Below are 20,462 nucleotides of genomic sequence, written 5' to 3' on the forward strand. Positions count from 1 at the left end.
AAATATCATGTATTTAGTTTTATCTAAATTTAATGATAATTTATTAATTTTAAACCAAGTTTGTATTTTATCAAATTCTGTCTTCATCAATTCCAACATCCGTTTTACATCTTTACCCAAACAAAAAAATGTGGTGTCATCTGCAAAAAGAATACATTTGAGGAGTCCTGATACATTCACTAAATCATTCACATATAAAAAAACAAATTTGGTCCAAGTACAGAGCCTTGAGGAACTCCACACGTGATATTGCAGAGGTCAGATCTTACACCATTTATTTGTACAAACTGTTTCCTATCTTTTAAATAGCTAGATACCCAGTGTAATGCTGGTCCTCTTATACCATATTTATTTAATTTTTCAAGGAGAATAGTGTGGTCAATAGTATCGAATGCTTTTTTTAAATCAACAAAAATACTAACGCAATACTGTTTTCGATCGACAGCAGTAGTTATTTGTTCTATTATTTCCATGAGAGCCATTGATGTAGAGTTTTTTGCTCTAAACCCATACTGACTGTTACTTAGAATGTTTTGTTTAGTAATAAATTTATCTAATCTGGTCACAAACAGTTTTTCTAGAATTTTTGAGAACTGTGGTAATAAGGATATTGGTCTATAATTGTTGAACACACATTTATCACCATTTTTAAAGAGAGGAACTACCTTAGCTACTTTCAGATTGTCTGGAAATATTCCTTTTGAAAATGATAAATTACAAATATATGTAAACGGCTCGATAACATGACTCATTATGTCCTTTACAAACATCATATCCATGTCCACCCAGTCTTTTGATCTCTTATCTTTAAGATTTTTTACTACATTCATTATTTCTTCTTTGTCAGTTCCATTAAGAAAAATACTGTTGTCACAACTTATAACTGAATGGTTCACATTATTGTCTACTTTTGGTATTTTAGCTGCAAGGCTTGATCCAACGTTAACAAAATAATGATTAAATCCATTTACAATTTCATTTTCATCATGGATTTCATCATCATCCTTCAAAAAATATTGTGAAATACCTGTTTGTGCTTTATGACTTTTCAGAACACTATTTATTATTCGCCATGTAGCTTTCATATCACCATTACTTTTATTTAATAAATCACTATAATATTCCTTCTTGTGTTTTCTTATAATCGCTACTAATTTATTTTTATACTTCTTATATTTCTCTTCAGCCTCTTGTGTTCTCAATTTCAAGAAACATGTATACAAATAATTCTTTTTTTTACAAGCATCTCTCAACCCTTTCGTCATCCATGGTTGGTCAACAACATTTCTCTTTGTATAATTATTTTGCACACAATTCTTTTCATACAGAGCTCCTAAAATATTCATAAACTCATCATATGATCTGTTCACATCATCAACATACACGTCTTTCCAGCTTTGTTTATGTAAATCATCTTTTAATTTGTCCATTGCTTTTTTGACGTGTTTATTGTTTTTTTCTTAATTGTAATTTATTTTGTAATGCTTTGATCATTTTCATAAATAGTGAAAACTGGTAAATGATCACTTAAATCACTCATTAAAACACCTCCCATCACATCCCCATTTGTTACATTTGTGAAAATATTATCGATTATTGTAGCACTATGAGTTGTAATTCTTGTTGGTTTTGATATTAATGGATAAAGATTTAAACTATACAATGAATTTGTAAATGTACTGATGTTATTTGAATCTGTTTTATTTCCCAGGTCAATATTAAAGTCTCCACAGAAAAAAATGTTTTTATTAAAACTCTTGTCCAATAGTTGTACGATTTTATCAGTGAATATTTCTATATTTGATCCTGGAGATCGATATACACAACTTATCAATATGTTTTTATCATTCTTGTTTATTATTTCTATTGTTATTATTTCCATGATATTATCAACAATTATTGACATTTCATTAATTAGTTTACACTTTATTTCATTTTTAACAAATAGAGCCACTCCACCACCTCTTTTGTTGCTTCTGTTCACATGATATAATTCATACCTTCCATGTGAACATTAGTTGTGTTTTCATCGTTGAGCCATGTCTCTGACAGTGCTATTATTGTAAAGGTTCTGTTTAGCTGTTTTAAATAATCTGTTATTTTGGATATATTTGCATTTATACTTCTACTGTTAAAGTGAATAATAGAGAGACCTCCATTTGTTATATTGATGTCATTAAACTGTTCTTCATTGTAATACTCACAGTCTTTTGTTGCAGGGAAAAAAATTGTATCAATCACATCTTCAACATTGTATATTTTAAACTCTAAGTCTTCGTATGTTGCCATGTTTTAATGTATTTGTTTGTTTTATATTTTGTTAATTTCTTGTTTGTGAAGTTATGTCAATGATTTATCATCTGTCATCTCCAGAGCTCATTTTAGTTTTTCCAGATCTTTCAGGTCTTTTATTATCTTAGCCTGAGATCCTTCCTGTATTTTGATCCAAATGTTTCCATTTCTTGTCCAAGTTGATGATATTTTTTTCTTTTTTTTCAACCACCTTGCTTCACGTGCAATATTTCCATTTTTTTTAGTTAGGTGTTCATTTATGTAAACATTTGTTCCCTTCAGTTTTTTTGCATTATTACCTTGTTTCTTGATTTCCTGCTAATGAACTTTATGACTATGGATGGTTTGGCTTGATCATATTTGTTGGGCAGGGTGTGACAGATAGAAATGTCCTCATGTTCGATGTCAATGTCTTTGTTTTGTAAAAAATTCACTACTTGCTCCTCCAGAGTCTGTAGTTCTTCCTGTGGTGCGTCTTCTGTAGTGCTAGTACCAGCAACAACTCTTGCATAAGTCCGGTTCTTCCAGTCCAGTGATCACCAAGTTGTCTATTTTTGTGTATTGTTTCAAGTCGTCTACTTTTTGTTCCAGTTCAGCTATTTTTTTTGTCTTTATTACTTATCAGTTCTTTCAGTTGTTTAACTTCTTCAAACACGAGTTCCCACTTAGACGATAATCTAGGCAGTTCAGCACTCATAAAGTTCAAAGATTTTTTAACTTCCTCCATATCTTCTGAATTATTTTCCGACTCTTGATGCCTTGTTTTGTGTTTGCTCGGCATTACTCACGATACTTCTGGATCATTGGTATCAACTCTCAGAAGCACAGGATCCAGCCACGAGGTTCACAGGCTTATGTTATTAGCCGAGGCCTAGCGAGGTCTAGCGAGGCCTAGCGGCAACTACCCCCAGGTCCCACGCGGTCTCTCGGTTCATTCAGCCCAGCAGCTCGCAGGTCCAAACGGCGGAAAACCAAGTGATAAAATAAGTTATGCTGCTAAATTAACATTAGTAAATGGGATATGTCAACATCCGTACGGCTTACATCCAGGTGAGTGGATAAATGACAAGAAAAAATGGCCAAAACTTCAGTGGCCCAACATCTATTGTTACCTGATCGAGACACCAAGTCTGTATTCCGGCGAGAGCCTGAAATCCTATAAAACACTCGATGCCTACAGCTAGGTAACGGACAATCATGTTCAGGACATTTTAATACATGATTTAACGTTGAAAAATTTGTGGCTCTGAAGACTGAGGTGCTACCAAGTCAAAGACAAATGAAAAAGACGGAGATGTATAAAGTCTGGGTCATTGTGATCAAGAAATACAACTGCCTCCTGACTGCGAACTGCACATGCATGGTCATGTATCAAGCCCGGGTATCAAGCCCGGATCTACCATATGGGCAACCTGGGCACATGCCCAGGGGCCCTTGGCACGGAGGGGGACTTCTGCTGCCAGCAGAATTTTTTTTTTTACTGCAACCGAGTGGGATATCTGACTCCCCTCATCCGTACAGCACTGTGAGGGAGGGTGGTGAAGCTGCTCACCATAACGGTCGCGATGGGGCAGTGAATTTCCAGTTTTCAAAATAAAACACAAAACCCCATAAAATTCACATATCTCATCTTATTTTTGTTGCCTTTACTGTAGAAATCTTCAGTTCCAACAACAGAAGTATCAGTACCGCACTTTTTTTGTAAGTTATTTATATTCAGATGCATGCTCAATAATCCAGGTAGAAAAATCCAAAAAAGTTCAATCTGGTCCTCTGGACATTCAAAAAAACAATAAACAAAACAAATAAAACAAATGTAGATACGTTTCGTTTCTCATCCGAAAGACTTCCTCAGTCTGAGGTGCTGTATTCAGCTCAGTCTCTTAAATAGCACCTTCTCAGAGTGGATCAACCGGTTTGCTGCTGACAACCAAAACCAGCTGCTCACATGGTCAAGAAGGACCATCAGCCTAACAATGGATCATTAGCACACTGATGACTGTTTACTATTCACAGGGGGCTGAGTGATACTAACAATAACAGCATTGTAAGAGGGGGACAGTTGAACCCGGAGGCCTCCACCCCTGTTTAATGATGGACGATTTATTTTCACAAAGATGGCCTCCTTTACTCTTCTCTCAAACCATCGTTCCTCTCTGTCCAAGATGTGAACATCTTCATCCCTGAAAGAGTGACCACTGGCCTGCAGATGAGTGTAGACCGCAGAATCCTGGCCTGATGATGTTGATCTTCTGTGCTGGGCCATCCTTTTGGCCAGTGGCTGTTTAGTTTCCCCGATGTAAGACTGATCACAGCCCTCCTGACACTGAACAGCATACACAATATTACTCTGTTTGTGCCGGGGAACTGGATCTTTGGGATGAACCAGTCTTTGCCGTAGAGTATTTTGGGGTTTAAAGGCCACTGGGACGTTATGTTTAGAAAATAAACGTCTCAGTTTCTCTGATACTCCCTCAACATACAGAATGACCACTGGTCTGGGTCTGGGTTCCTCCTTTTCACCTGTTGGCTGACTGGAGTCCTGTTTGGGTTTCTTATCTGCTTTCAGGAAGGCCCAGTTAGGATATCCACATTGCTTTAGAGCCTGTCTTGTGTGGGATTTCTCCTTCTGCCTGGCTCCTGAGTTAGTGGGGATACTGTCTGCTCTGTGATACAGAGTCCTGATGACTCCTAACTTGTGCTCCAAAGGGTGATGGGAGTCAAACTGCAAATACTGGTCTGTGTGGGTGGGTTTGCAGTAATTGCTAGTATCACTCAACCTATTGCACGACTACAACTGGTCCAAAATGCCGCAGCCCAATTTTTTTTTACCAGTACAGGCAAAAGAGGGCACATTACACCAGTTTTGGCCTCACTGCACTGGCTACTTTCATATCCAGTTCAAAATACTCTTGTATGTCTCCAAATCACTGAACAGCTCTGCCCCCTCCTATCTCACTGATCTGCTGCAGCCATATGTCCCACCACGTTCTCTGAGGTCAGCGGACCAGTTGCTTTTCACAGTTCCAGGAACCCGTTTTAAGCTCAGAGGTTACAGGGCCTTCTCTGTCGCAGGCCCAAGACTATGGAATGAGTTACCTCTGCTTGTCAGACAGGCCCCCTCCCTCAGTTTTTAAATCCCGCTTAAAAACCCACTACTATTCCCTGGCTTTCAACACTGTATGATCTGTCTTGATCCTGTATGCATCACACTTAGTCATTATGTTATTATCTGCTATTATTTTGTTTTCTACATTTTGATTTTACATTATGTTATGTGTTGCTGTGTGCTTTGCCTGTTTGTTTCTGTTTGTACAGCACTTTGGTTGGCCCTGACACTGTTTAAGTGCTCTATAAATAAAATGGTGTGGTGTGGTATGTTATCGTAACATCGTCCAGTTAGCAGCATGATACTGTTAGCAGTGTGGTTCAATTAGCGGCGTGGTCTTGTTAGCAGGTCCCGTCAGCAGCCCAGTGGTAACAGTGACCACAGCAGCTGCTTCCCAGACTGCCCTTCAGAACCGGGTCTGGCAGACGGAGGACATCCTGGTTTCCCCACGGAACTGAACGGGTTCGCAGATTTCGGTCCATGCAGGCAGATGCAGGATCATTGAGACAGCCACCATGACAGGTCTGAGCCAGAAGCTGGAAGGACTGAGCCACGATGGCAAGATGGCAAGGCAGCGACTCGGAAAAATCCATAAGTGTGTTACGGTCATACCCGTACCGTGGATGTGCATTGTAGGTACCAAAAAAATTGGAACAAAAACGAAAGGAACAAAAAAAGATTGCGGCCATCTTGGCAATTTCCTCCCACAGACCAAAAACATGCATGTTAGGCTGATTGGTAACTCTAAAGGCTCCAGTATACTGCCGCGTACGTACGCGTGAACGGACGTACGTGGCAGTACTGTACGCAGAGGGTTCAGACATGATACTCCAGCGTACACCATGAGCAGCTGCAGAGCAGCTTCACAGACAAGGGGCGTTTACCTTCGGGACAAATTGAGGTCGTCGATTGGTCATTTGCTGACACGCCTACTGGATTGATTGACAGGTCGGAAAAAAGAAAAAATAAGCGAGCGCTGGCAGCAGCCGCAGCGGTGTTCTGTGTTTATATATTGTTAATAAAAAGATCTAAAAAAACCACAAAAAAAAAAACGGAAGTGCTGGCTCTACAGCCCACAAATCAGACCAGCACACCAGGAAATCTCCAGACCCTCCCGCAGCCACGCTGGACCTGAGTTTAATTCGCTCGTGACAAATTCCTTCATTTCTCACCATTTCAGTCATGGCATCAACGGAGGAGGAAGAGATCACTGCCTCTTGGCAAAAAAACAAAACAAAAGAAAAGGCCAGATCAGGGATGAAGAAGGAGAATTTAATACATTGGTGTCGCATACAAAACAGTCTGTCGCTGGGCAGTTTATTGTGCGACACCGCGTACGCATATGCGGTCGTAAAAATTTGAGCTTTGCACGGACATGCCCTGGGGGGTACGCACGTATGTACGCAGAGGTACGTGCGTACCTCTGCGTATGGATGTACGCGGCAATATACTGGGGGCTTTAATTGTCTCTAGGTGTGAGTGAGAGAGTGAATGGTTGTTTATCTCCTTTGTCTCTATGTGTCCCTGTGATGGACTGGAGAACTGTCCAGTTGTTCCCCACTTCTCACACAGTGACTGGCTGGATATGGGCACATGTGACCCCCAGGACCAATACAGGAAAAAGCGGGTAAAGATAATGGATGGATGTTTTATTTTGATAATTATATGATAATTTAAAATGTAACAATTGCATTAGCATTCTTTTAAAAACATTAAAAGGTTGTCATTTGATGTGTTAAAACAGACTCAGCCTGGGGTGTGGAAAAACAATGTGCTTCTCAGTCAGCTGGCTTTAAAATCTGAAACAAGAACAAAATGTTCAGGGTGTAAAAGTGATACTTTTAAAAAGGAAACTAGAAACCTTCAGAGAAAACAAACCATTGAAAGCAAAATGATGAGCATGAGTGAATCTATGATTCAAGTATCCTGAAGTGGCATAAAACCCAGAGAACAACAAAGTACACTTTGTTTTGTTCACAAGAAACCAAATAGTTAATCTGGTAAAAAAGTAAAATAAAATAAAATAACAACAAAATGGCAGCACATTGGTGCAACTGGTAGAGCTGCTGCCTCTCAGCGAGCAGGTCCCCGGTTCAAATCCTAGTCTGATGGTTTTTCTGAGTGAAGTTTGCATGTTCTCTCGGTGCATGCGTGGGTTTTCTCCGGGTACTCCAGTTTCCTCCCACAGACCAAAACCATGCATGTTAGGCTGATTTGTAACTCTAAATTGTCCCTAGGTGTGAGTGAGAGAGTGAATGGTTGTTTGTCTCGTTTGTCTCTATGTGTCCCTGTAATGGACTGGAGACCTGTCCAGGGTGTACCCCGCCCCTTGCACAGTGATTGCTGGACATGGGCACTGGCATCCCCCGTGACCCAAAATGGAAGAAGCTGGTAAAAGATAATGAATAGATAACAACAAAACTTAATTTCTGTCATAAATGTATTTTTTGATCAACCTCCATGAGAAATGATTTCACATTTTTAGAAGTTTTGTGTCAGCTTGCAGAAATTAAAAATAGTCAGATAACATAAGATAACATAGTCAGAGATTCTTTATTTGTCACAGGGTCCCAGTTAGATCCAACAATAAAATGTAAAAGAAAAACGTTGGTTACGTACTGTAACCCTAGATTCTATGAGTATAGGAGTAGCCCTTTTGTCGCTGGTGGGTTTATCCCGTCATGCAAAGCATCGCATAGATAAAATAATTCCACGCCCACCTGTTGTGCGGGCCCCACCCGGTCCGTATAAATTACGTTAAGAGCGGGTAATCGGCTCCCAAATAGCTTTTTCTTCAGCCATTTAGGAGCCAGTGAGGCCCGACGCTTAAAGGGCTATGCCTATACTCATAGAATCTGGGGTAACAGTACATAACCAACGTTCTATTTCGTATAGGCTTCGCCCTTAAAGGCTGTCGCTTGTGGGTTAAGGGCGAAGCAGATGTAGTCTCTGCCTCACTGGGTCCATTCGAACACCAGAGAAGCACCCGCTTGCCCAAAAAACATCTTGTCACTCAGCTCTCCATGTGGGTAAATACGCATTGCGTAATTAAACGCACATGGGCTCTCTCTCTGCTTCTTCTTCTGATTGTGGGGAGGAGGGGAAAAAATTCTTCCAACGATATCAAACTTGATTTAAAAGAGCTTGTGATGTTCTAGGCATAAACGCTGGATTAGGCCTCAGATCAGCTGTGCTGCCATCAGCCTGAATGCTGAGACATGACGGAGCGACAGAAAGGGCAGATAAATCACTCACCCTCTTAACAGATGTTAAAGCCAATAGCAGGGCTGTTTTAAGAGACAATAATTTAATTGGAACCTGATCTAGTGGCTCGAATGGAGCTTTGATCAGGGCTCGCAGGACCAACGTTAAATCCCACTGTGGAACAAGTGGGCGTGAAACAGGCCTGCGTCTCTGTATACCTTTTAAAAAATGCTTAATCAGTGGATGATTAAAAGCTGTTCTGTCCCCGAAACCTTCATGGCAAGAAGAGATGGCTGCAGCGTACATTTTAATAGTGCTGAATGCCAGATTTCTGTCCATCAGCTGCTGCAGAAAGGACAGCACGCCACCTAGTGGACATGAGGTGGCCTCTACACCTTTCTCCGTACAGCAGCACTGAAAAGCTGTCCATTTTGATGTGTACGGGGGCGTGGCGCTTCTGTGCCGAGCTCAGGCTGCTCAGGCTGCGGGCTCACATCTGTGCTGATGTGAGCTGGCATGCACTGAGGAGGCAGCGCACAGCTTGAGCTGAGAGCGAGGTTTCCCGCTGGACTCGGTCTGCTGAAAACATTCACTTTGGCTGCTGTGTCACTCACTCACGCATTTTGTGTTTTCTCGGGCTGCGGTGATTAAAAAACCTGTTTGTAGGATGTGTGAGAAAAAAGCCGCTGTGAGATCATACGAACTGACAATTAGGCTGAGATCAGACACTTTAATTCCTGAATGATGTTTACATTTTATTCCAAAAACTCAAACCATCATTATGCACACACACACATCCTCCGCAATGAATCATTTTTGAATCTTCTCCACGTGAGCCCTGTGGCTTTTCGGGATGAGGAGGGCTGTACTCTGATGGGAGGGGCTGGCGGCGGAGCGGAGTGAGAAGACGCTGCTGCAGCTGTGGCGAGTCTCTGCTGTCTCGGCCACGGCACTCTCTCCAGCGGGCGGGGGGGGGGGGGGGGAGAGGAGGGGTGCGGCTTGATCAGATGATGCACAATCTCTAACACCTCCTCCAGCTATTTCGATTTCTCGAGCATGTTCTTGAAAATTACCTCCGAACAGCGTGTCCGTCGTGATGGGGCCTTCCAGCGAGTCCATCTGCAGCTTCTCCGACAGGGAGAGGGAGTGACAAGCCAGGTGGACCTCTGAACCATTGTCATCCAGGCTGTGATGCAAGACAGGCAGACAAGGCACATGGGTTGAGGGTGACATCAGACGCCTTGCAGAAGGAGCTCTTCGTCTCCTCAGGCAGGTCTGTCCCTCCGGCCTCTGAGATGCTGTACATCAGCGGCGCAACGTTATTGTTCGCTGCGGCCGCCTAGAATGCACACTGGTGAGCTCGGTTGGAGAGCGACGTCACCGTCTGGTCATGCTTCCTCGGAGGCGCAGGACGCTGGACCAACCTGGACATCTTTGCTCCGAGAGCCTCCGCCAGGCTTGGCTCCAGCGGGGCACCGAGGGAATTTCCGCACGGTAAAACCCCTCCACTCTGGTGATGGGCGCGGATGTGGAATCTGGCGCTCTCAGTCTACCAGGTCCGGCTGCAGCCTCGTTCCAGTAGGACATCACTGCTGGGAAAACGAGGCCAGATGGGATCAGGACGGAGAGCCGGGGTGGAGCCACAAAACCTTCCTGCTAGATCATCCGATCTGGGCGGGGGAAGGAGAGGAACGGAAAAAAGTCCCTTCATGTCAGCCGCCTCCTGGATTATGCCGGGCAGCTCCGAGAGGAGGGCACCGACAGCTGGGAGCGGTGTGGATGCCGATGCGAAAAGGCCCAAGGGGGTGAGCATACGCTCAGCCCCCCTCTTTCCAACACTACGCTCTCCAGGAGAGAGTGAGCAGCGGGGGCTGCTGCTGACGTCGCCTGTCCCGGAGGAAGCATCCAATTCGCTCCGAAAGTTGGCGATAAAAGGAAAAAAGGGTCGATGGCGTCGTCCAGTGTGTAGCAGCCCACCACTGAGAAATATTCCTCGGCACTTACCTTGAAACAAGGCTGCTCGTCTGTTTCTCCTCGGGGAGGAGAACTCACCGGAACGGCAGGAGGTTGGCGTGGCGGGACTCCAGGCAGCCTTAACAAAGGTTGTGCCGGTCAAGCTGGACAACTTCCCTTCTTCGTTCTTCTGACAGTGCTATTAGCTTGCTGAAGAAAAATGGGAGCTGATTACCCGCTCTTAACGTAATTTATACAGACTGGGTGGGGCCCACACAACAGGTGGGCGTGGACTAATTTTTTCAGTGCGAGGCTTTGCATGACGGGATAAACCCACCAGCGACAGCCTTAAAGGGCGAAGCCTATACGAAATAGAACTAATAAGCTCTAAGATATGAATTAAGAAAAACATCAACTAAAAATATGATAAGCACTAATAGCATAAAAACAATACTGTATGCCAAACAGCAGCATGAGCATGAGTTTGTGTGAGCAGATGAGCACGAATGAACACATCAACATGAAACAGATCAGCAGCAACATGATGTGATTTTTCACAGTGATTATTCTGGTTAGAGATTCATGAGTCTAACAGCCTCAGGGTAGAAGCTGTTCCTCAGTCTACTGGTTCTACACTTAATGCTCCTCAACCTCCTTCCTGAGGGAAACGGGGCAAAAAGTGTGTGTGCTGGGTGAGTGGGGTCCTTCATGATGCTGGTGGACCTCTTCCTGCATCTGGAGGTGTAGATGTCTGTGATGGTGGGGAGACTGACTCCAACAACTTCTGTGCAGCCTTCACCACTCTCTGCAGAGCTTTTCTTTCTGCAGATGTGCAGCCTCCATGCCACACATTGATGCTGGAGCACAGGATGCTCTCCACTGTACACCTGTAGAAGGAGGTGAGGACTGAGCTTCCCAGACCAGCTCGTCTCAGCCGCCTGAGGAAGTAGAGTCTCTGATGTATTATTGCGCCGCTCAAGGTGGCTGCATGTTGGAGCAGCTCTGTTAATTTCATTCTGAGATTTTGCTTTTGGAAACTTTAATTTATCTTTTTCTGGATGTAAATCACATTTTTTGGATGATTGTTTCCTCTGGTATCGGATGCTGTGCAGCTGGAAGGATTTTTACTGAAACTTTTTTAGTTTTGGACATTTGTTATGATGCATAACCATGGCAACAAGGCAGTTTTCTACAACCAACAGCAGCTGATTAACATCTCAAAAGCTCAAATAATATCTAAACTACAACCACAAATCTCAAATGAGTTGAAAAGGATGTTCTGTGGATGCATTCTCATCTACCTGCCAGCTGTGCTCCAGTGCCTGACCACTGAGATCCTGAAACTAGCAGGAAACACGGCTCATGACAGCTGAAGGACAGGATCGTCCCTCGGCACCTATAGTTATCTGTCCACAGCAACAAGGAGCTCGGCAGACTGCTGGGTGGAGTGGCCATCACTCTGGGAGGAGTTCTGTCCGGCATTCAGGCGGTCCTACAGCCCGGGGGAACCGAGAGGTCAGCCGAGTCTGTTTGGACGGATCGGACGGCATCTGCAGCCAGTTTCTTAGGATCCACTGTGAGATGGACCTTTACAAGAGATCCTTCCTGCCTACAGCCATCAGCATCTACAACATCTCTTAATGAAATGAGGATAACGAGTTACAACAACAATTTAATTTCCCTTTGGGATTAATAAAGTATTTTTGAATTGAATTGAATTTCTATATGATTCTAATAAACACAATTTCATTATAAAGTTGTGATTTTTCTTTTAAACAATAATATATATGTCCTCTCAAACCAGCCAGTCAAAGCAGATGGTCACTTGTCCTGAGCCTGCTTCTACTGGAGGTTTCTTCCTTTTAAAAAGGGAGTTTTTCTTTTCCACTGTTGCCACTGTGCTTGTTCTGGATGGGAGACTGCAACGAAGGCAAGATTCAACTTGTCTGCTGGATTCCTTAGATAGAGAACTTTACTAATTGGCTTTTATGTGAATGTTCCTGTAAAGTGCCCTGAGACAACTTTGTTGTGATTTGGCGCTTTATAAATAAACTGAATTTAATTGAATTAATCAGGTGGTTTATTAGTTGCAAAATAGTGTTTATGTAGAAGTGGCTGCAAATTCCCTGGGCCCATGAACACACCATTTCCCCTAGGGGTTGAACGACTACATAATTTTTAAATTTGACATTAACGTAATAAAACTTGAGTAGAACTCGAGTACTTGATGACGTCATAGGATCTCAAGATGCAAAAATAAATAAATAAATAAAACCGCAAAAAAGGTCATTATTTACAAAAAAAGACCCAACAAAACATTGGGAGAGTATATTATGCTCCTACCATTTATCATACTGTAAATAAGTCACAGGAAAACTAAAACTATTAGTTATTATTATTAAGCTACAAAAGTTAAAGAAACGTGCTGCATGTCAAAAACAAAAGTAAAAACAGTAGGACGGTCGACCACCCCGCACCACCGCCAGCTGTGGCGCGCATTAGGTTTAGTTTTAGTAATTAATATGTTTATAGGTTTTTTAATAGATTTATAGATTAATATTTTTTGGTTTTTGTTTGTGAAACAAGGTCAGTAACAGCGACGTAATAACGTCACCACGAATACTCGACGTGAAATTTAAAAACTCAATAGATGTCCTAGGAATCGATGTGTCGATTACTCGAGTAGTCTGTTAAACCCTAGTTTCCCCACCTACCTGAGAGAACTGGATTGAAAAGTAGCGCAGCTTCTTCTGCAGAAAGGTAAATTTTAAACTCCGATAAAGTTGTTAAATCTGAACAACAGCATTACCCTGTCTGAAGTTTATATGGACTGAGTTTTTACAAGATATGTTTCAGTGTGTGTGCAAGGAATCCTTGATAAAATCAGCTTTGTTAGAAAAAGTAAAACACTCAGTAACAAGTCATGCACAATTTATATCTTGTTAGGATTATTTACTGAGCCCAACTGGTCTTAAACAAGTAACTGAACCAAAGACAACTCACATAGCAACAACATTAATCACAAAATTAATTCAGACTTTATTTAGGCAAGTAAATCCCATTGAGCCTCGAGGACTCATTTACAAGAGAGACCTGATTTCAACAAAGAATGATGAAAACAATGGACAACAGTGACAAAAATAAACAGTTATAAAAAGGCATACAGATTTTTTTTTAAACAAAAAAAAACATGTCATACTGCATAGAGCTAGCCACTAGCCACATTTCTAGCACTAACGCTACGACACTTTATGCAGAGCAGAGCACACACATCATATTGCATATAGTGTATAGTGTATATAGTGTCTTCTTAGTCTTGTGTATTCTTAGTTTAGTGAATCTAGTATATTCTTAGTTCATGACTTGGATCCTACTAATGTTCCATCCATCTATCCATTATCTTTTACCTGCTTCTTCCATTTTGGGTCACGGGGGTCGTCGGTGTCCATGTCCAGCAATCACTGTGCGAGTGGCAGGGTACACCCTGGACAGGTCTCCAGTCCATCACAGCTTACTGATGTTTTTCTTTACAATTTGTGTTTTAGTTGGATGTAACTGGGACCCTGCGTACATAGTTTAGTCCCACCTCATGTATCACGTGTGGTGTGTATGACAAATAAATCTCTCTGACTCTGACTTAATGTGTGGGAACAGAATGCTACGGGCTTTAACCATCATGCTCCTTCATTTGTAGGCCTCCAAGGCCAAAGCTGCTCGTGTCAGCACTAACAACCGTTGGCCTCTGGGGGTCGAAGTAGGCCCGCACCGGAGCTGAAGAGATGAGTGACTTGACTTCAGAGAAAGCCTTTTCCTGTTGATGACCCCAGACTCTCTGTCTGTCAGACTTTAACAGTTGATTCACTGGTTGGAGACGTGCAGACAGGTTCAACAAGAAACAATAGAATTAACCATCCCCAGGAACCTTCGTAACTCTTCAACGTTCTTTGGGGCACTTATCTCTGTGATGGCAGCAACTCTTTTTGCATCATTTACACTATCCTGGCCAGGACATGGTGTGAGACATGTTTTTTTTGTTTTTGTTTTTTTCAGCTTCCTCCACCCTCGTGTTCTCTTTTTCTCCTCTGCCTATATGTTGTATGTAACAGGTCTCTCTTGTAAATGACCCTTCGAGACTCAATGGGAACTAACCTGTATAAATAAAGGTCTAATAATAGTTCAATTCAATTCAATTCAGTTTATTTATATAGCACCAAATCACAACAAATTTGTCTCAGGGCACTTTAGAGGAACATTCACAGACATATAAAAGCCAATTAGTAAAGTTCTCTATCTAAGAATAGTAAAAAAAAAACTCTTTCCAGATTTGGCCTAATGCCATCTTTATTTACTATATGGTCTAAAAAAATCCAACATTGACTGAAAGAATGTGCACTTTTCTTTGTTGAGCTTGAGACCGGACTTTTTGATGGACTCCATCACTCTCCTGAGTCTCTTGTCATGCTGCTCTTTTGTTTCCCTGAAAACAAGGATGTCATCCATGTACACTATTACACCCTGTTGCCCTTGTAAAAACTCTGACATTTTCCTTTGAAATGTTTCGGGTGCAGATGTGATGCTGAAAGCAGTCTATTAGTGCAGTAACTTCCTTGTGGGGTGATGAAAGTCATCAACAGGGCGCTGTCCTCTTCCAAGGAGATCTGCCAGCATCTGCTAGCGGTGTCCAGGCTTGAGAAGACCGTGCTCCCTGCAAGCTTGGTAGATCATAAGTAGTACTGTAGGTAGAATAAACTTTTCTCATTCCACACTTTCATTTAGCTTCTTTAAGTCCACACAAATTCTGATTTTGTCATTTTTCTTTACAACCACCACCACTGGTGCGCACCATAGTGTCGGCTGGGTGACGTTTGCTATGATGCCCAGTGACTCCAGTCATTTCAATTCTTCCTCTGCTTTTAATAATGCAGGGACAGGAACATGTCGTGGTGTAGCTAGGCTATAAGGTTTGGCTCCTTCTTTAAGCACGATCCTCACAGGATCTCCCTTTAGGGTGCGCACATCACCAAAAGTATTCATTTCATTTAAGGTAGAACGTTTGAGCAGACCTAGCTTTGAAGCTATGGCTCAGCCCAGACGATTATCTCCACGTGATTTGACTACGACTATCCTGAAGTAGCGATCACCCAGGTTGTTATTCACCTCAGCTCTGATTTTGGCCATGAACTGCCCTCCAGTGGTCACTATGCCTCCTGGGCTGTCAAGTTGTGGTCCTCTGACTGGTTTGAGTTTGGGGTTTTTCTTTAAGCCATCATAAGAAGCTTCTTAGATCACTGAAGTGTCTGCTCCTGAGTCTATTTTAAATGTCACTGGGGTGTTTCCAGTGTTCAGTGTGACGTGCCAAGGTGGCTAATCTTCGGTGATGACCTCGTATGTTTTATCTTCAGTGAGTGAGTGCAGAAAGAATAGCTCTTCATCATTTTCGTTTTCGCACTCATTTAATGTCAGCTCTCGCACACACTTTACGTAACATGCTACTGCAGTGTCCAATTTTTTTGCGTTTATTGCATTTTTTTCCTTTTGCTGGACATTCTGCAGTGTCACTGTGTTCTCTGTTGCATCTTCCACATTTTCTTATGTTCTCATTTTTTTTTGTCTGTGTGGTTTTAGTGCACTGGCATCATATTCCTTCTTTCCTTTCCATTTAAAGGGTTTAACTTCATCCACAGCGCTAGATTGTCCTTGGTTCTGTCCTTTATCATCCTCGTCTCGATCCACTCTCAAACTTTGAAGGATTTGTGAGTACAAACTAAACCATTCCACGTTATTTTTATTTTATTTGCTCAGTGAGTGAACGAGCTGTTTGTTTTTAGCTCCCATGCACCCAAGCATGGATTCAGGCCTGCAATGGGTTGTTTTGGGCTTGAATTGTATGTTTGAAAAGACTTACCTGAAATATTAAGAGTTAATATGGACTGCAATTATTGGTTAAATAACTATAACTAAGAGGAAAGTGCTGTGAAAAGTTTGTTTTATTTTTAATTTGTGAAGCAATTTATTTATTCAAATTACATTTTTTTTTCTAAAAGTGTCTTTTAAAATTAAATTAGGCATCAGTGTCTTATTTTTTAAGGTTTTTTTTTTTTTTGGGGGGGGGGGGGGTGTATTCCAAGGGAGTGTATTTAAAATAAACATCCAGTTATCTGAATTAAATTCTTAGTGGCTCAAACAAGGTATAGATTCATAATTTCCTGCTAAGTGGAGGCACTGCCATTAAATTAATTATAAATAGTAAGTTGTATCTCCTGTAAGCTGTTAGTATGGCAATCAATTAAAATAATGTTCCCAGGCCCCAACCAATGTACCACATTTCAATCTAATCTATTGATTAACTGTTTAAGCTATTTGGTACGGGCCCTACAATTGGAATAAAAATTTCTGCAATCCAACGTTGGTTGAACTTTTGGAGATTGTAATTTAGGTATAATTGCTGGGGTACTGTTTTGTTTCTTTTCAGCAACTTCTGGCATAATTAAAGGTCCTGCTTTGAAGAAATGCATTGAGCCCACCACCTGTCATGCCAGTGTTTTAGTTCATCTTGTGTCGAGAAATAATGAAGGTATAGTTATTTTGTGCAAACTTCCACAACATTATGCTCAACCTCATGTGAAATTTAGCCATTTTGTATAAAATATTTGCGCTTGGTTTGTTGTGAATGACCCTACAAACAAAAATGACTTACTTGAAAGGAATTAAGGATGATGAAGACATAGGCTACTGCCACAGACAGATGGACCAGCAGTCCACAGAGCCAGGTCAGACCTAGGACTGGGAGCAGGATGAGAACCGGACGAGTCACAGCCCTACAAAGAAAGCACATACATGAAACACATGGAGTGTCTTTGAGTTCTGCTTTTAGTGTGTGCAGGTGCACGAGACCAAACCTCACATACTCTAGCATTCAATTTTTGGGTTCTTTGTACCATTCTGGCAAACATTTCAGAGAACATGAACACAAAGCTGTAAAGTTTCAGTGTTGTAAAAAGATTTTATTGAAAGAGGTTTCCTAATTGAATTTTAGTCAAAAAAGTAATCACAGCCACATTTATTCCTGCCTCGCATAGTTACTCCTGCTCTTTTGCAATCATCCTTTCAATACGCCTACTGCTTATACAACCAATAACTGTTTCATAGGGGCATGGCGGAAAAGGTTGTCTTTGTTCAAACCACTATTGTTGTCACTCTGCTGTACCTGGAAAGAGAGATTGAGTTTTTCAACTGCACTGTCTGCAAGGACAAAGCTGAGTCTCTCTCTTTATTTCCCAAAGCCATTTTCCCTCTAAGTTTTGGATTGACGTAACATGGCTTGCATGCACATCAGTCTGAGTTTGAGGGAATGAAGAGAGTGGGAACAACATTGTGGTATTTTCACCAGGTTAAATCAAATACACATCAGCTGAATGATGGAGAACTACTGAAAGACAGACTGAAGGACTTAAAGCTTGAACTGAAAATACCAGAGATGGTAAATTGTCTGTAAAATATTTCCTTTTCATATATCAGATTAAAAACAGAGTAATGTTAGTAATGTTTTTGTAATACATTCGGCACATACTAGAGGTCTAGAGGCAACTTAAAGCAGCAAATCACAAGAGGCCAACTGGTAGTTTGTTTCTTAATTGTTTTATTAGAAGACTAAGACTTGCAGTATAAGACAGACTAAGACATATTTGTTTACCGACTGATCATTAAGAGGCAGAACACAAATCTGCTAGAAGACAACACAAACACTTATGATAGAGGAGAGGGTTAAAAAAGGAGCTATGTGTTCTACACACACAAGTGTTCTGAGACCAGGTGTTAAGTTGATAAGCCCCTGTGACTCCCACGTTGAACTCCCAGTCTCACACACTGTCTCTATTGACTGGAAGCTGCTCCAGCACAATGAAAGGAGTAAACCATGTGTTTGACTGTGAGTGAGAGGGAAAGAGGAAGTTAGAGACGGAGAGGGAGAGAGAGTGTGGATGCTTGGCAGAAAAAAATCCTTCATGAAAGAGAGCATACAAAAAGAATGAAGGGAGAGGAGTGACAGAGAGAGGTAAACATGTTATTGTATCTCACCAGGTGATATCAAAGGTCTGCATCTTTGATGCTGAGCTTGGACTGAGCATCTTAGCACGCCGATGAGCACTGGAAACGGTCACCATGACAACACGGCACAATACGACTGCGTTGACCTGAAGGCAGAGGACAACAGCATCAACATGGCCTCCAGCAAACACGAGACGTGTGGCAGCAAAAGCACTTGGCCTCGAGCTCACGTGAAGAGTTTCCCTCCAGCTCAAACTGCAAGAAAAACAACTCACAGTCAGTCTCATTTGGAGAGAAACATCCCTGCAATCTTCATGAAACAGATACAACTGTGAGCTTTGGTGGCATTTTGTGTTAATCAGAAATTTGATATTTTTAAGAGACATGTCACTCATTTAAGAGGTATCCAGTTTTGTAAATGGCTCTTTTTATTTGTTTTTTCCCCTCTACCTGCTTAAAAAAAACTTAATTACCCATGACAAGTCATGAGGTGACGAGAACATTCACGTAACATACAAATAATACGTTTAGCTGATCAACAAATTTAATAATACTCATTAGCATGATCACAACAAGTTACTACATGCAGGGAGTACTGGAATAATTAAACCCAAACATGCTAAGTGCACGGAATATGTTTCCAAACAAACAACATGACAGCTGACACAAACCAATTCCTGCTGTATATATACAGTGTAGTGAACTCGGCCTCCGGTCAAAACCTGCCTCTGAAGACCTTCATGGGACAGGAACTGTTATTTCATTGATTTGAATCCAGAAATACAAATTAGCTCATCCAGAGACTTTCTAATTGTATCCTGAACTAATCAATTAAAAGAACACTCTCTTTTTATATCATCGTTACTATTTTACAATATTTTGATAATCAAAAGTGTGTTTAGTTCATACCATTTTTAAATGTTGAAGTGAACCACTCATTTTAAATCAACTGTGAAACAGTAGTAATGATTTTTTTAATCCTCATTCAAAGTAGAAATCAAGTTAAATGTCTATGTTACAAAGTAATTATGCATTTTTGATCTTCTGTCTGAAATGAGAAAGGAGTGATGTCGGTCAAAAGTCGGAGACAGTCAAACACAAGTTATTGGGATGAACTGTCGTGTTTTTAAACCTCTCAGACAGAAACAAGAAAACTGGCACCTGTAAGTCTGTCATTTCTCCAAAATATTTTCTCTTCTGTAACTAACCGTTCCTAAACATTTCTGATGTTTTCTCGACTTGTAATGACCCTCTGACGTCACTAAAACCACACCCGTGTTGGTTCTTTCAACCAATCAGGACTTCCTAAAAGTGACCGGAAGCAGAACTCTTTAAAAGTCGACACTTCCTAGTTCCAGTTAGTTCTGAAGGAAGAGTTCTGGAGAAAGTGCTGAAGTGTTCTGGAGTTAGTTAAGGAGTGAGTTGGTTCCGTTAGTTCTTCTGGTTCTGATGGAGTTCTTCTGGTTCTGATGGAGTTCTTCGGGTTCTGATGGAGCTCTTCTGGTTCAGAGCCACGACGCCTTGCTGTGGCTCCACCCGGCGAATGCCCTATAACTGCTGAGGAAGTTTGTTCTGTGGAACGGATTATCTCACGACTTCTGCCGAGTCGCAGCCGCCCTGAGGAGACGCTGAAAGGTAGCGTGCCAGGGACCTCTTGACCACAGCTGATTCATCCTCTGCCAAGGTAAAGAGTCGTGACGAGCTTCACTACCAGTGTACCGCGGGCGAACTGCGCTTGAAAGGTGCGTGTTGTTCTGGTCTACAGACATACATCCTTATCCATCCATTTTCTCTCCATTCAAACTCCTTCCTTTCCCATCTTTAAACTTCTATCTTGCCAGTAATTAATCCAGATATC

The 20,462-nt window shown here is 41.6% G+C and overlaps 1 protein-coding gene across 1 annotated transcript in view; it reads right to left on the reverse strand.

Moving 5' to 3' along the window:
* adgrd2 (adhesion G protein-coupled receptor D2) overlaps window positions 1-20,462 on the reverse strand; it is a 275,891-nt gene that overhangs the window by 84,710 nt on the left and 170,719 nt on the right. Inside the window, exons 16-17 of the mRNA XM_037680772.1 lie at window positions 18,635-18,750; window positions 17,256-17,376 (exon numbers count right to left, since the gene is read on the reverse strand). Coding sequence (XP_037536700.1) covers window positions 17,256-17,376; window positions 18,635-18,750 — 237 coding nt within the window. The remainder of the gene's footprint in view (window positions 1-17,255; window positions 17,377-18,634; window positions 18,751-20,462) is intronic.

Source organism: Nematolebias whitei, chromosome 8 (assembly GCF_014905685.2).
Source record: "Nematolebias whitei isolate Nwh7 chromosome 8, NemWhi1, whole genome shotgun sequence".
NCBI lineage: Eukaryota > Metazoa > Chordata > Actinopteri > Cyprinodontiformes > Rivulidae > Nematolebias > Nematolebias whitei.